The following is a 15,099-nucleotide window of genomic DNA, read 5'->3' on the forward strand; positions in this document are numbered from 1 at the left end:
CCACAGTGACTGTATTTAAAGTGGAGGACAGAGCAGGGACCCTGTGGGGACGTCGTGGCAGGTTGTTCCCAGCCCCTGGGCTCAGCTTTCCCTGCCGGGAGCATCACGCCTCCGCCCAGCGCCTGGCCCAGCCCGGCGCAGGCATGCACCCGCCTTCCAGAGCCGGAGGCCTTGGGCTGGGGGTGAGGTACTGCAGGTGGCCCTCATCGGTGCCGTTGTGCTTGGTGTTGGGGAAAGAGGGATCGTGGTATTATTCTTTAGAAAATGGAACAACAAAGTAATTTCATGGATTTAAAATGATGGAATACAAGTAAACAGGGAAAACCTTCCATGACCATGATTTCTCTCCTAAGGTCGTTGTATCATTTTTATCAGAAGTGTTTTCTGCTCCTAGGAAATATTTCAGGGTGTCGGTAGATGGGGGGGTTGCAAGGCTGGAGGAGAATTAAATCAATCTTCCATGCGAGCCTGGATTTTCACATGCAAAACAATGACAGCACGAATGAATGCTGCGTAGGTTTGAACAACATGAACTTCAAGTCTCTGTGCACACAGACCGTGAAAAACAGGTTCCTTGAAAGTGAAATTATCAAGTCTGGTTTCCTCCTTGCTTTCGTCTTTAGTCTCCTAAACTCCCTCACCTCAGATAACCACAGATCTCCACCAACATCCCGACAGGCAGGAGAAAACCTGTGTAGTGTTAATCTGGAGTTAGGTATATGCTCCTTGGCCAGGTGGTATGTCGCCAGCTGCTGCTCTCAGGGCAGGGATCAGCGAGGGTGGCTTTCCTCTCCCTCTGCACCAGCTGGGAGCACATTTGGAGAAGGTGGTGAGTGGGAGCCATAAGTGTGGACTGACCAGGGGCCAACCATGCCTGGCCAACACAATCACCTTCACCCTCTGGGGATGAGGGGAGAGCAGGGAACGGGATTTAACCTTGAATTTAGCCAAGATGTCACTGTCTCCCACGGTGCTCTTGGATACAAGTTAGGATGTTATGATCTGCGTGGGGAACAACCAGATGGATAGAAAACCATCATGATGGTTGGCTGGGCTTAGAGGGGGCTGGCTGACGGGTCATGTCTACTTGGAAGCTGGTAAGAATGGGAGCACCACAGGGACCTGGCCTGGGATGAGGCGGTGGAGAGCTCCATCATTGGGTTTGCAGATGATAGCAAACAGGAGGACTAGCTGTGGTGCACGAGGGCAGGGCTGCCATCCTGAGGGACCTGGACAGCGTGGAGGAAGGGGCCATGAAATTCAACAAAAAGTTTCACACTTGGGTGTCAGGGAGCAGCGAGGGGAATGGGGTTGAGGAGAACGCAGCACCATGGCCGGCAGCAGGGCTTCACCAGGGCCCATCCCGCAGGTGGCAAACAGCATCTGGGGCAGCCGAGAGGCCACATCACCCAGCAGGCTTGTGGGGACAGGGCAGGGCTGGGGTCAGGCAGGGACGTCAATCTGCAGATCAGGATCAGGCCCTGCAAGGGCAACCGGGGTCAGACTTGGCTCTGGGGTGGCTGCAGGGCCCTGGGGACGGGCTTGGCAGGGCCCATGGCTGCCCAGGCAGGGCTGTGGGGAGATGGAGACCAATGTCTGACAGCATCGCTGGGGCAGGGACTGATGGCTCCAGGCTGGGCTGAAATGGTGTCCTGGGCCATGGGCACAGTGAGGGGAACCCTGGGGAGGGGAGGTCAGGGTCTGGTGGTGCTCATGGGGCCCCCGTCTCTGTGAAAGAGCCACCCCTGCGCTGGTGCGGTCTGGGACCGGCTGCAGGGAGCAGCTCTGAGGGAACAGCCCTGGGGGTCCTGGTGGGCGGTGAGGGGGACGTGGGCCATCAGCAAGTCCTGGCAGCAAGGACAGCCAACGGCAGCCTGGGCTGTATGAACAGATGCAGAGCCAGAGGTTGAGGGGAGTCATTATCCCCCTCCACTCAGTACTGATTAGCCCACATCTAGACACTGCATCCAGCTTTGGGCTCCTCAGTACAAGACATCGATAAACTGGATCAAATTCAGGGCAGGCTGCTGAGGTGGTGGGGCTGGAGCATTGGTCCTGTGAGGAGAGGCTGGGGGAGCTGGGCTTCTCCAGCCTGGAGCAGGGATGGCTTCGGGGAGGGGATGGACCTTACAGAAGCTTCCAGTGCCCTTGGGGAGATCATTGAAGAGATGATGCAGGGTGGAAGGACAAGAGAACTCTGTCATAAGTTGAAAGAAGAGGCTCAGCCTGGAACACTTTTTCTCCATAAGGACAGTCAGGCAGAGGCACAGGTTGCCCAGAGAGGCTGTCCAGTCTCCATCCTTGAAACATTTCAAGACTGGACTGGATGAAGCCTTGAGCAGCCCGATCTGACCTCAGAGCTGACCTGCTGTGAGCAGGAGGTTGGAGCAGAACCTCCTGAAGTCCCTCCCAGCATGAGCTACCCTGTGATGAAACCATGAGATTTCCATCCCTTCTTTCAAATGTCACTGAGATGTTAGAAAGGTCAAAGGTCATCTGGGGACACGAGTAACATAATGGGTGGAGAGTGATCAAGACAGAAACACCACCTTAGCTCATAAGCCATGTTTCCTTCTGAAACCAGGCTGAGAGACTGCGTCGCTGAACTCAGGTACCACACATACTGGCTGTAGTAATTAAGGTTGAAAGACAGTGGTGAGTCTCACACCCTGTCACACTGCACGTGGCAGCCAGCCTCCACTCAGGCCTAATTCCAGCTGAAGTGATTTTCACGTGGAGCTCGCCACCTTGTAAAACTGCTCATCAAATACCACCCTTGGCCCCTACATGGAGTATTGGCTCCTTAAGGCAAGTTGTAGGCATATGGCTCGCTAAGGGGGTAACACATCTACTGTAAAGATGCTACCGCTGACGGAAAACTATTTGTGTGCTGGAGACCCTGGTCTAGTGGGAGGTGTCCCTGCCCAGGGCAGGGGGTTGGAACTAGATGATCTTTAAGGTCCCTTCCAACCTGAACCATTCTATGATTCTGTCATTCTATGAAGGAGAAGGCAGCAGTACGCCCATCACTAAGGCGGCACGGCACATCCTTCCTGAGCCACGCAGGCGGCGTGACCGCTGCCTACAGCATGGGATGGAGCACGGCTGGGTGCCCTGTCTTAAATCTATGGCATCGTTTGCCACCACCACCCTGGAAACAATAACAAGATGCTGGATTTTATTTTTTTTCAAATAAACTGTCTATGGCACTCACAGTAAGTGAAAAATAAACACAGTACCAATACATTTTTTCATTTGAATGCAGAATTTATTTCAAACAAGTAATTTTAAATATGAAAATCCTATAAATTACGAATATTTATAGAATACACTTTTGCCAAAGAAAAAGCTTGGAAGAGCGAAGATGTCAAAATCTGGCTCTACTAAACTGAATGGAGCGGATCGCTATTCAAAGGATATTTCTCCCTATGTTTCTACGCCAATCGCCTGTTTTACAGAATACCATTATTTGGTGTAAACATTAGTTTACAGATCCTCAGTAGGCTGCATTCTTCCACAACTGATGTATTACCAAAAGCAGTTTTTACTTGCTTACATTAAATCGATCCACCTGATTTCCTGTACATACATAGCATAGCAAATGAAAAAAATTTATGCCAACAAGGTGAGAACTTACTCCAACTTCTGTTGAACAAGTAGAAAATATTTACAAATAAAAATGTTCTAAACCATCTAGAACATAAATGTTCTAAAAAACGTTCTAGTCAAGAGAAACTGTATGACCATTTACTTCCCTTGTAAACGTTTACTTTATTATTCTTTATCTTATGTAGGCTGGTATTCCCAGTTTTTGGATTAACATATTTTGCAGAAATGTACAGCAGCAGCAATTCCTCACCGATGCTCCGTTGGTTTTACTGTCTTACTCTACAGAATCCTGTTCTGTCGTGGTTTGGGGTGGGCTGGCCACTAGAATACATAGAATACAGCCATTTACAAAGAAACACAATTTCTCCTTAGAATACCACATTTTGCAAGATTGCAATTATAGTAATTTCCTTCCAGCATTGCATATGTCAGCATATGCCTATATCCTTCCAAAACAGGCATGTCGTAGAACTCAATTTTGACTATAAATACACAGTTTATATTAGTCCTTCTATGTACAACAAAAGACAAACTACCCCAGTAATAATACTTCTATATCGGTGCAGATTTGAACTACAGACCCACTTCTTTAACGAAGTTTACAGTATAAAAAAATAAGGATACCAGTTACCTACTATAATATTTTAATCTTTTAGTTTCTTGTGGACTAGCCAGTGATACAAGCATTGCTTGTTTTGTGTGAAATATATTATTTTAAAATACCAGTATACTGTCCTTCCAGTTACAAAAATATAATTACATCCTACAGAAATTTTATTGAATTAGAAAGCGTATCAAAAATATGGATCATCATTTTATACCGTATGTGAAATTAGAAATAAAGCAGAAGTAAATGTTTAATTACTTAAAAATACTATCTTCTGGCTCAGTGAGCCACTTCTGATTTTGTATAAAAAGAGAACAAAGCTTAGTTAGAAATTTAATGGCCAGGGAGGAGTTTTGGCTACTGAGTAATAATACTACATTATTAGTGTGGCCAAAGAAGAGCCACTGGAAAATGTTTACAGCATTCAGTTTGAAGGATAAAAAGTACCATGGTGACAGTGGGAATAGTTGAAAAATACCAAAAAGGGACGGTAACTTAGCAAAAGGCAATGGGCATTTCTTACTCTTTTTATTTACTTCGTATGTAAAAACCGGCCAGTCTGTACAGCGCACTCACCACCCGGCCAAGTGTCCTCTCGGGCCGCTTCGGGTGGTGCTGCCCTGAAGGACCCAGCGGCTGCCGGTGCCTCACCCCAGGGACCGGCCCGGCACAGAGGCAGCGGCAGAACTTAGGGACGTAAGGAGCTGTACTGGTTAGGGTTGTCTTCCCAGTATTAAGACAACTTCGGACCCAACCTATAAGGTTTATATAGGAAATAAAGAGGGTGAATCTTTTTACATTTTGCATGGTTTAAAGTGTGGGATTACTAATCCAAATTAACCTGTTCCTATATCAAAGGCGGAAATCTGGCCGTTCATTTCAACTGTAACCAAAGCTGTGCCTGTTATGAATCTCCCATGTCTGAAAAGCAGATTTCCATGCTCAGCTGTGTTTCTTAACATCCTCAGGAATTCTGGTGCGTTTTCCAGTGCTGTGTCCTTTGCCGTGCTGTTTCCCATCCACGAGCAGCACTTCTGTAACTCACATTGCTCATTGCTCTTGCAACGCTGAGGAGAAAAATCCCGGTGTGGAATCCGCCCGAACTGCACGGCACAACAGCCACCACCAGAGACATTGCTGCTACGCCTCCCAGGAACGCAGAAACAGAACACTCACACAGAATATGCTGTAAAAAATGAACAGGTTTCCTTTCGTGGGGGTGTTTGTTGGGTGGGATGGATTGGCATTATCCTGCTTGATCTGGTAAATGAGGAAAATTGGAGAAACAGCAATTTATCAGCAAAGTAACCTCTTGGTTTTCTGTTAAGTCTTGTAAGAAAAAGTAGTTCAAGCTAGAATTTATCCATTCCAGCACTGCGTAGCTGGCAGGAGCCTTAGCCACTGCTTGCTGACTCAGAGGAAAGCCATCTCTGGAGTTGCGCTGCCCAAAGCTCCACAGCTGTTTACCTTCTATTATTTTGTGAAGGGATTTTTTAACATTCGGTTTCCCTGCTAGGAGAAACAACAACGGTGAAGCCACAAATTTAATACAAAACTCAGATGCTCAGCTAACGTAACATACTAACTTCTTTAAAACTAACGAAGTTGTACCAATTTATAGCAGCACAAGAACTGGCTCAAAGTATTTCACATGTTTTTGCCTGCCCAGCAACTACCAAGCTGTCATGCCACCAGTACCACGGGCCCTTCATAGCTCTGATTCTTTATCGATCTCATCTAGGTAGTATTCATCATCGGTGGTGGTATCACTGTCTGAGTCCGAATAAGCTGCTGGGTCTTCCTGGTAGATATCAGTTGGCTCTCGGGGGGATGAAGCAGCTGATGACATCTTGCTCCCAGCAGAACTGGAGCTCAAAAGCTCAGCCCTGTTTATAGAAGGGGTCTCTCCATCTCTGAACGCACCAGGGTTATTAAGAAGACAAGGTCTCCATAATCGCCCTTCTGTGAGTGACCTCTTGATATTTTCCAGGAAAGCCAACTGTTGTTCTTTGCCAAATATACCAAATTCAACAGAAGGATACATCAAATTTCTAGTGCTGTAACATTTCTCATCGTCCGACGCCCAGTTTTCATTTTCATCACAAGACAACAGCTCCGAGTAAGATTTAAATCTCTTCCCGTGTATACCATCTTTTGGTAGAATATTGCTTCCCGAGGCAAAGGTCTCGTGGGAATCTTGAGCACAAATGCTCTCAGAAAGGTGACGCTCACGCTGACTTTTGGCGTGACTCTTGCACAACTGATAGCTGTGCAAGTTAGCGTTTTTTAAGCTAGCAGACTGAGAGGTATTTTGACGCTGACCAAGCACTGTCTGGGAAGTCAAGTTTTTCTCTGGACATATGTCTGCCTGCAAGCAGCTGCTTACATATGTGTTTGAGTTTTTGTCAGTTAAATGTGGCAAGGGAGGAGTGCAGGCACGACTGCTAGCTCTTCTTTTCTCATCGTCCAGTGGGTCTGATGCAGTAGCACTGGGAGAGATGGGCTGGCTTTTGCTTTCTAACCTGAGATCAAGTGTGTGGGAATTCTTATTTCTTGTGGTTACTGTTTTATCTGGAAACAGGGTTGTAAGACTTGGACTATTTTTCACTTTCACTGTCGTTTTTTTGGGACTGATGGCTTCCTTCTGGGTGTATGAGCTTGTAAAAGACCTCCAATTGCTATTAACAAGCAAAGAAGGATCATTCTGATTTTCAGTCTTCTTATTCCCAGCTGTTCTTGGTCTTGGCGTACTCTTATCAGGCTCCAGACTGTGATTCTGATTTTCATTGTCCGACTGCAGGAATGGCTGATGGGAATCCGTTGAAATCAATGAGTCAAGGGACACGTCGACCTCTAAAGAAGCGGCACTTCCATCGTTCTGTGAAAAAATGTTACTTATGTGTGGCTTGGGGGGTAAATTTTTACTTGAAAATTTTCGACTTGTTTTGTACACAGCTGCCAGTTTATTTTTAATTGAAGGTCTGTTTTTCCTTTTTTCTATATCTTTGACTTTGTCTCTTGTGCAGCCAGAGAGAAGCTTGTTCTCATCTTCTGCACTCTGTGTTATCTTCTGATCTTGTGTAACCCTGAGGATTTTATCTTTACAGTTAATATTCAGGCTGCCTTCACTGTACTTCTCTGTTTCCTGCACACCACTATCATCTCTACCCATCTGAGTACTCTGTGAGTTTTGCTCTTTTTTAATTTTTGAATTCTTTAATTCACCTATATCTGTGCTAATCCCTTCATCTAGCTGAAATAACGTATCAGCACTGGAAGCTGTGCTTACCTCAGATGCTTTGTTCCGAGACTCTGAAAGCACTTTGCTACCAGAGTTTAAATAATTTGCATTTTTTCTTGAACTGTCAGCCCTTAGTTGCAGTCCACTACACTTATTATACTGAGGGGTGGTTTGGTGTAGGAGATTTACTCTCTGTTTGACTTCGGTACTATCCCTGTATGTGTCTTCCGCAGGAGGAAGCGGCATGTCAGCACGCTCTGTGTTACCGTTCCTGCCAAGGGAACTCTTCTCCGCTGGGTGCAGGAGTAAGCTATTCAGATTTTTATCGGTGTTCACTTTAGGGGACTGACAGCAGTTTTCAGAGTTTCCCTTCTGTATATTTTTATTTGTTGAAATAGAATAAAAAGGACTCTCTAAACGTCTGCCTGGCTTGGGAGGGGTTGATAAAGTGGACATTAGCGGTGTGGCTGTTTGTAAAATTTCCTTCTTTTCTTTTAGACGTATTTCTGTATTTTGGCTGCTTGAAGCATCAGAAATAGCCTTACCTGACTTAGCCACTATTGCAGTGGATTGCGGACCACCAAAAGAAATTTCTTCTGTCACCGTGTCAGAAGGCACATTTTCTGCTACTGACAAATCTGCTGAGCTATCTTTCCTGTTATGTGCTATACTCATTGACTTTGAAGTACGTACCTTCTCGGAGCTGGGAGCTTCACTATCAACAGCAGTTCCTAAGTTTTGAGGTGTGACCAAAGCTGAAGACACTTGGTCAGAAGAATATGAAGGCACCTCTTTTTCCAAAGTACTGGGGAAAAACAAATTTGCTAAACTCACATGACCTTCATTTTTCTTGTTTTGTATTCTTGGTGACTGAGCGTTTTCCTTGGGACAAGGTAAATCTGTATCCTCTGGATTATCTCTAAAGAGGCTACAAAATGTTCTTGAATGTCTCCGTGGTAACGTGTAATAAATTGAAACTAGTTCATGATACTTGACATGATCTTCATCAACACAAACTGTAAATGTGCTTGTAGTTTTATATTTCTGCAAAAAATTTCCCCTCTCCTTACAATCTGAAAACACAGAGGATTCTCTTTGACTTAGATGTTTACATCTGTCTGTCAGTTCAACTGATGTACTACCACTTACTGAATCATTACGACTTTTGGTTAAAGGACTGGGGTAATCTTTTTCTTTGTTACTTGTAGCAGCATTTAATGATGCTGATGTTAAAAAGGAAGGGTTTGAGTCTAAACAAGACACATCTCTTTGATTAGAACAAAAGGCATCAGCTCTACGTGGAGCTTCAGACCTTAAACAATTGTATGCTGTTCTACTTTCTCTAGGCAAAGAGATGGGTGTATCTGACATACTACTACCAGCAATGCTAGCTGATTTTCTAGGCAAAGTGTAATAAATAACAAGTGGGTCAGGAGATTTGGGGCTTTTTCTGCTAGGGGAGCCAGTAATGCTGCAGCTACTGTTATGTCTCAGCAAGCTGTCTTGCTTGTGAAGCCTTTCAATACAAGGTGAATTACTCACTTCTTTTTCAAGGCAAAAATAACTTAAACTATGTTCAGAGGTCTTGGGTTCTCCATCAGAGCTATGCATATAAATATTTTCAGAATTTCCATTTTGTGGAGAACTAGTAGTGAATTGTCCATTACAGTCCTTAGTAACTAAAGTGCTTGTATTTTGCGGTGTTTTCTGTGAAATCTTTTTGGTAACACCTGTTCTGCTCACTTGAGCTGTTTTTCCACCTTCTGCTTGAGATTCAGTAACTGTGCAATTTACTGAAGAGCTACTTAGTGTTCCTAAACATTTAGAATTGTCTTTATGAGAAAGCGCTTGTGCAGAGCTTTGTGAGGAGCGAGATGAACGTTCAGGAGGACAGGACAACATGCTTTGACAGTTTGCCAGTTTTTCAGTGGATGGAGCAGAAGCAACATTCAGCAGTGAGGGGTGCCTCTTTGGAGTAGCTTGGTCAATGGCTTCTGCACTCCGATTATCCTGTTTGATGCTCCCTCTTTTTGCTGCATAATGCAGATTATGTTCCCATTCTTTCTGACTTGGAAGACGAGGTTCCTTCTTACTCTCATCAGCTGGCAAAATACAGGGAGGCTGTCTGAACACACTGTTGGGTGGGCAATTGTTTTCCTTCATTTTTACATGTCTTTTATCACCGTTTGATGTATGTATTTTTGCAATATCTCCTCTGGCAGTGACTTGGGTTTGTCTCTTTGATCTTATTGTGTTAAAGAGAGATGCATCACTTTGCAACGTGGCAGAAGCAGAGATGTTAGAAGGAAAACTCTGGGTGTTGATGTAGTTTGTATCTGCTTGTTGAGAAACTGACTGTAACGGTATGTCTTCATCTGGCTGTTTCATACTTTCAACCTTTTCTAGTTGTGTAAAGTCTACCTTAGTACTTCTTTGGGTAACGATGACTGAATTCCTGTTCAGTCCTACAGGTTTTGTTTGGTCCTTCAAACTAGGAAAGACTGACTCATCGGTTCTGATACTAGATGAAGAAACCGAAGAGTTACAACTTAGCCAAGGCTGACAGCCATCGGTGAATTCTGAAAAAGTTCTATTTGCACTTCTTGTTATCCTTTTGATATTCATATTTTCTGGAGAATACATGTGAAAATCGTTCTGCAAGCGCTGTGAACCAAAGTTGGCATTCTTTGTATGTGCCCACTGCTGGTCATTTAAACTAGCCATAAACATTTCAAAGCTGGCATCAGGGGAAATAAATGCTTCATCACTGTGGTACTGAGGAATATCGGCCCAAGAAGGATAGCTGTCTTTTTTTCCATAAGGAGAATTTTTTTGGTTTGCATACCACTTGCCATGAGAAGAAGTATCTCTGTAGTAGGATCCAGAGAGATTATTTTCCGAATTGTATAACGGATAATTTTCCCAGTTATCAAAGGGCAACGGAGAAGTCGCTTTGTCAGGGCAACTAATTCTGCTAAAGCAATTACTGCTTGAAATAGATCTTCTGTAGTGATGTTTTGGGTGGTAACATGCATATTTCTTGGTTTCTTGCAAAGAGCTAGGATATCTACCGTGGTCTGTAGCATGAAACTCCATCAGTGACTGCGTTCTAAACATTTTTTCTTGAGCCGATGTTTGTCCAGGAGAGTCTGGTGTGTTGTTCCATACAATAGAAGACAGAGGAATTCTCTTTGGGTTCTGTCGACCAAACCTTGGTACAAAACCATTGTTGCTCTCCCTTGCCAACGGATGTTGTAAACTAGATGCTGATAGCTGGTCAGAAGATACTGATGATGGACATCTTCGAAGGGAACATACAGAGTAACTTCTGCCAGCTGTACCCCTGTTCAGACAACTCTTGTGCCTAAATCCACTGTTATGTGTTATGGAAGGAGGATATAAGCTACCTTCTGAAGACCGTCCGAAAGAAACAGAAGACAGCCTTCTGCTTAGTGGAGGAGGATTTCCATCAACTGGATCACCATATTTGTAATCTTCTTGAAAGGCTGTCTGGTGCCAGTTTATATATGCACTGTGTAATTTCCTTGGTCTGATGAAAATCTTGTGTTCATCTTTGGCTCTTATTGTTCTCAGTCCATCTGGGAAAAATGTGCTAGGCATGTCACTCCAGTCATTTCTGTGTTGCCCCCTACTAGCAGTCTGTCTCTTTGAAATAGGGAATGCGGTACTGTATTGGACACTTGATGCACTGCTAGTAGAAACTGTCCTGTCCAATGGGTCTTGGGCTTGTTCCTGGGCCAGCTGGTCATCCAGATCATTTAGAACTGCACAGGAAAAAAAAAAGATACTTGCTTTGGCTTTCTTTAATAATCTTCTGACTATTTATGTTAAAATGTTTCATGTACTACATTAATAATCAGACTGGTTTTGAAAGGATCAGCTTCTCAGCATTCAAAATCCTTCCCAAACCACATGTTCTTCCTCCACAGGACCTTTCAGCAGTCACCCATTATGACTACAAGTTAAAAAATGCGCTGCTCCATGACTGATCTTAAAACTGCTCTTTATGTAAATGTTAGTCTTCATGCTATTGAAAAGAAAAACAAAACAATCTGAAGTCTGAATTCTTACTCATGTGCTATATGTGTGTGTGTGAGTGAACTTCCCAAACCTAGTTTTTAAGCAAAAAATCCCTGAAAAGAATTCACTAGGCAAACATGGACCTTTCTGCGTGTTCACAAAGCACAGTTATGATGTAACTGTAAGAAAACACAGAATCCTACAAACAATCAAACAAGCATATTCAGTAGTCTGGCATGTCCACCATTTGTTTCATTCAGAAAAGAAATTCTCCACTAAATTGTAGCTTATTACTTTAAAATGAGCACTGAAAATGACATTTTCTGGATAAAAATGGTAATGAAATAGTTAGGAACCTATGATTCATTCTATCAACAAAGCTGTATTTATATATATAGACAGTTCCAGGCAGTTCCATGAACTGGAATTAAACAGTATGCAGCTCAGTTAACCAAGACAGTCATAGACTAAGCGACAGCAATGTATTTAAAGTATTTTTACTGGCCAAAACAATTGTGCCTTTGCTAATTGTATTCTTTTTGTACTTTGAAAATAGCACACATAAGATATAAACACAAATGAGTATGGCTCTTTTGTTACCGAATCCATTTGAATTAAAAAGACTGACTGATCAGTCATTACAGATCTGTGCTAATAGTACAGAATCATGAAGAAATCATTGCTAGGTACGTATAGTTGGAATAAAAGGTGATACAAAAGTACTAAAATTTTCCATTTTTCTAAATTTCTCTTCAGCACAGAAAAAAGAAGACTCATGAGGGAGTCAGTTTAGAACAAGAAAAAAACCAAGTTGTTTCTGAGTCTTCCATTTGGAGGACATCAGCCAAGCTATGTACAGTTTTTCTCTGTCAGTGGGCAACTGTGCACAGTTATGACTGACACCCAAAAGCAGTGACAGGCACGTGAGTTTCAGAAGAACCACTGTCCACCATGCAGTGCTCTCCTCTTCCAGCACTGCCGACTCACCCACTGCTTCCTGATCAATTATGCTTTCAATCTGTGATCTCTTGTCATTTTGGGTGGTAGAAAATAATGTTCATGGAGATTTTTTTTGCATAGGTCTGAGAAAGTTTATGGAAGTACCTGCTGTACTCCCATAGGCTGGGTCTGATCTTGCCTTGCTTCCCAGCAGTGAGGAAAATAACAAAGAACCAGCAACTTTCGACTGGTGCTATAAGGGCTCCCAGAAAGCCAACTGAATGCCATTATGCCTCTTGCTTCTGTGGTTTGAGGCTTTACAATTCATAAAACCAGATCCAGTAATTCATCACTATCAAAATTATGCATGCAGGTAACTGGGATTAAATTCTTCTCACGTAACTCTATGCCTGCATCTAAAAGATGCAGTATGGGCTCCTGTCAGAATCAGCAGAGAGAAATATACACTTTTAAGGTCTGAGTCTTCTGAATTGGATCCGTATGAGACAAAATGCACTCTAAGCATGATTAGTGACACGTTTGAAGTCAATGTCAAGAGTAGACATTTTGCTGTCAGACGAAGTGAGCAAATAGTAGCCACTATGCTAGAAAGTAATGGGCCATATCTTTACAGACCACGCCTTTGCAGAAAATTCTCTGAAACCAGTTGCCACAGTCACTTCTGGTAACAATAATATCAGAACAAAGTAAGGACACACACTTACCAGTGAAAAACTCCTTCTCTAGCTGTTCATTCCATTCCTGCGTACTTTTCTCCATCATTTCATTTTGGTTTGCATCAAAAGAATGACTGCTTGTTTCAGTTGACATTGGGGAATTACACATTTCAGCCTGTTAAAAATTGTAAGGAAACATGAGTTTAATTCTACATGTGGGTTCAAATCACGTTTCATGTTACATCACAAATCGTGTCATGAGTCACAGAGGTCAGAGACCCATAGACTCTTTGTGGGTCCATTAAATACTGTATTATTAAAACATACAAGTGAGGATTGTAAAATTGCTTGCATTTTAGAGACTTTTATATATGCAATAAGGAGATTTGCTCATTTGTCCTCATGCTGTAGCATGTTTTGGATACATGAGTTATAATGACCGTATAATAAAGTGCATAGTTTACTTATTTTCTCCATATGCATCCTTATTGTATTGTATCTCTTAATTTAGTTTTTCCTAATCACTTCTTCCTTGACCAGCACATTTTAAAATTCACACACTGACCTCCCAACAGAGATTTAATCATTTAAAACCACAGTTGATTTTCATATTGCAAGACAGCACTTTAGGGGGCTGTGATAAATTACCTTAGCAGTGGGGAAAATGTCATCCTATTCCCCATCTGAGTTTAGTTTACATGTTAAGCTGGAAAGGTTCCTATCCCATCCATATTTCCATATTTCTCTCACCTCACAGTCTCAGATGGTAGAAGTGCAGACAACTGCTGAACTGCTGATTTATTTTAGCTGAGATTTCCTCCATTTTTTTTTAATAAAATCCCTTATAAAATCCCAATATTTCTAATACTTGACTTGTCTAGCTATGATGGTCCATTTATATAATAGGCAGGATTCTCTGATAAGATTTTGTTCTGTCGTACATTAATATATATTATCCCTTTGTTTTTGAAATATGAGAGAAGGGAGGTGGCTGAGGTGTCCATTTTATCTCCTCTGTACCTTTGATTATATACTGCATACCTTCTTAATCCCCTCTGTGATTATACTACACAATTGAAGAGGAAGAAAGACATGCTAGTAATACAGGATAATAGAGCAATTAAAATAGCAAACATCATCCTTGGAGGAAATCTGTTTATTTCAACAGTGCGCACTTAAATTACATCAGAAATAAATCTGTCGTTTCATCCTTAAATTGAGCTTGTGCCTATAAAATGGAACAGTCAGCCAAAAAATAATTTCCTACTGTCAAAATTTACATTTTCACAGTAATTCTGTACATGGAAACATTGCAGAAGAGGCTCTAGCTTACTGCCTGCCCAAGCCAGCTACTCTTTTTCATCCCTGTACAAATGAAAAGAAACAAAGTAAATACACTAGACTATTTATTCAGAGTGAGTTTTGACCTATTGGCAGGTTGGTTACAGTTGCCAAAATATGCGATGGTTTTAGCCTAGGAAATTATCCATGTAATTATTCCGTCATTATGAGAGAACTGAAACCTGACCAGAGCTAGACGTAGGGCTCACCTAGGGAAGCTTTGGACTTGGACAGTTAACAGGACAAGCTCATAATGCTGCATTCAACAGGTTCACAACACAGACATTTTACTCAGTGGTTAAAACAAGAACTGCAAGAATTCTATTTAAACAGGTGTTATATCAACAGCCTAAACAAAGGGGACTAGTTTTTGAAAAAGCTGTTGTTATAACATTGCTGACAATAAAGTTGATAAGCTACTTACCGTTGCCATTTCTTCCACTGCTGAAGATGGGCTAGCAGAAGTGTCATATCTGTAAGCAGAAGGATTTAAATATTGGATTTGAAAAGGAACGTGATGTAATTTTACCAGCAGTAAAACGCAGCAGTTTCTCTTTCACAACTATTGAGAAACATCTGAAAAATGATTGCTCTGTGAAGAATCCATCCTTTCCCCCCAAAAAATCCTGCTAACAAAAACACAC

General features: G+C 42.6%; 1 protein-coding gene across 3 annotated transcripts in view; it reads right to left on the reverse strand.

Moving 5' to 3' along the window:
* Positions 1–3,287: 3,287 nt before the first annotated feature.
* Positions 3,288–15,099, reverse strand: part of EXPH5 (exophilin 5) — a 36,974-nt gene continuing 25,162 nt past the window's right edge. For all 3 annotated transcript variants that reach the window (XM_063330495.1, XM_063330505.1, XM_063330516.1), the window contains 3 exons: positions 14,880–14,928; positions 13,163–13,289; positions 3,288–11,242 (listed from right to left, as the gene is read on the reverse strand). In XM_063330495.1, the coding sequence (XP_063186565.1) occupies positions 5,925–11,242; positions 13,163–13,289; positions 14,880–14,928 (5,494 nt within the window). In that variant the 3' untranslated portion in view covers positions 3,288–5,924. The remainder of the gene's footprint in view (positions 11,243–13,162; positions 13,290–14,879; positions 14,929–15,099) is intronic.

Source organism: Chroicocephalus ridibundus, chromosome 1 (assembly GCF_963924245.1).
Source record: "Chroicocephalus ridibundus chromosome 1, bChrRid1.1, whole genome shotgun sequence".
In the NCBI taxonomy this organism is placed as follows: Eukaryota; Metazoa; Chordata; class Aves; order Charadriiformes; family Laridae; genus Chroicocephalus; species Chroicocephalus ridibundus.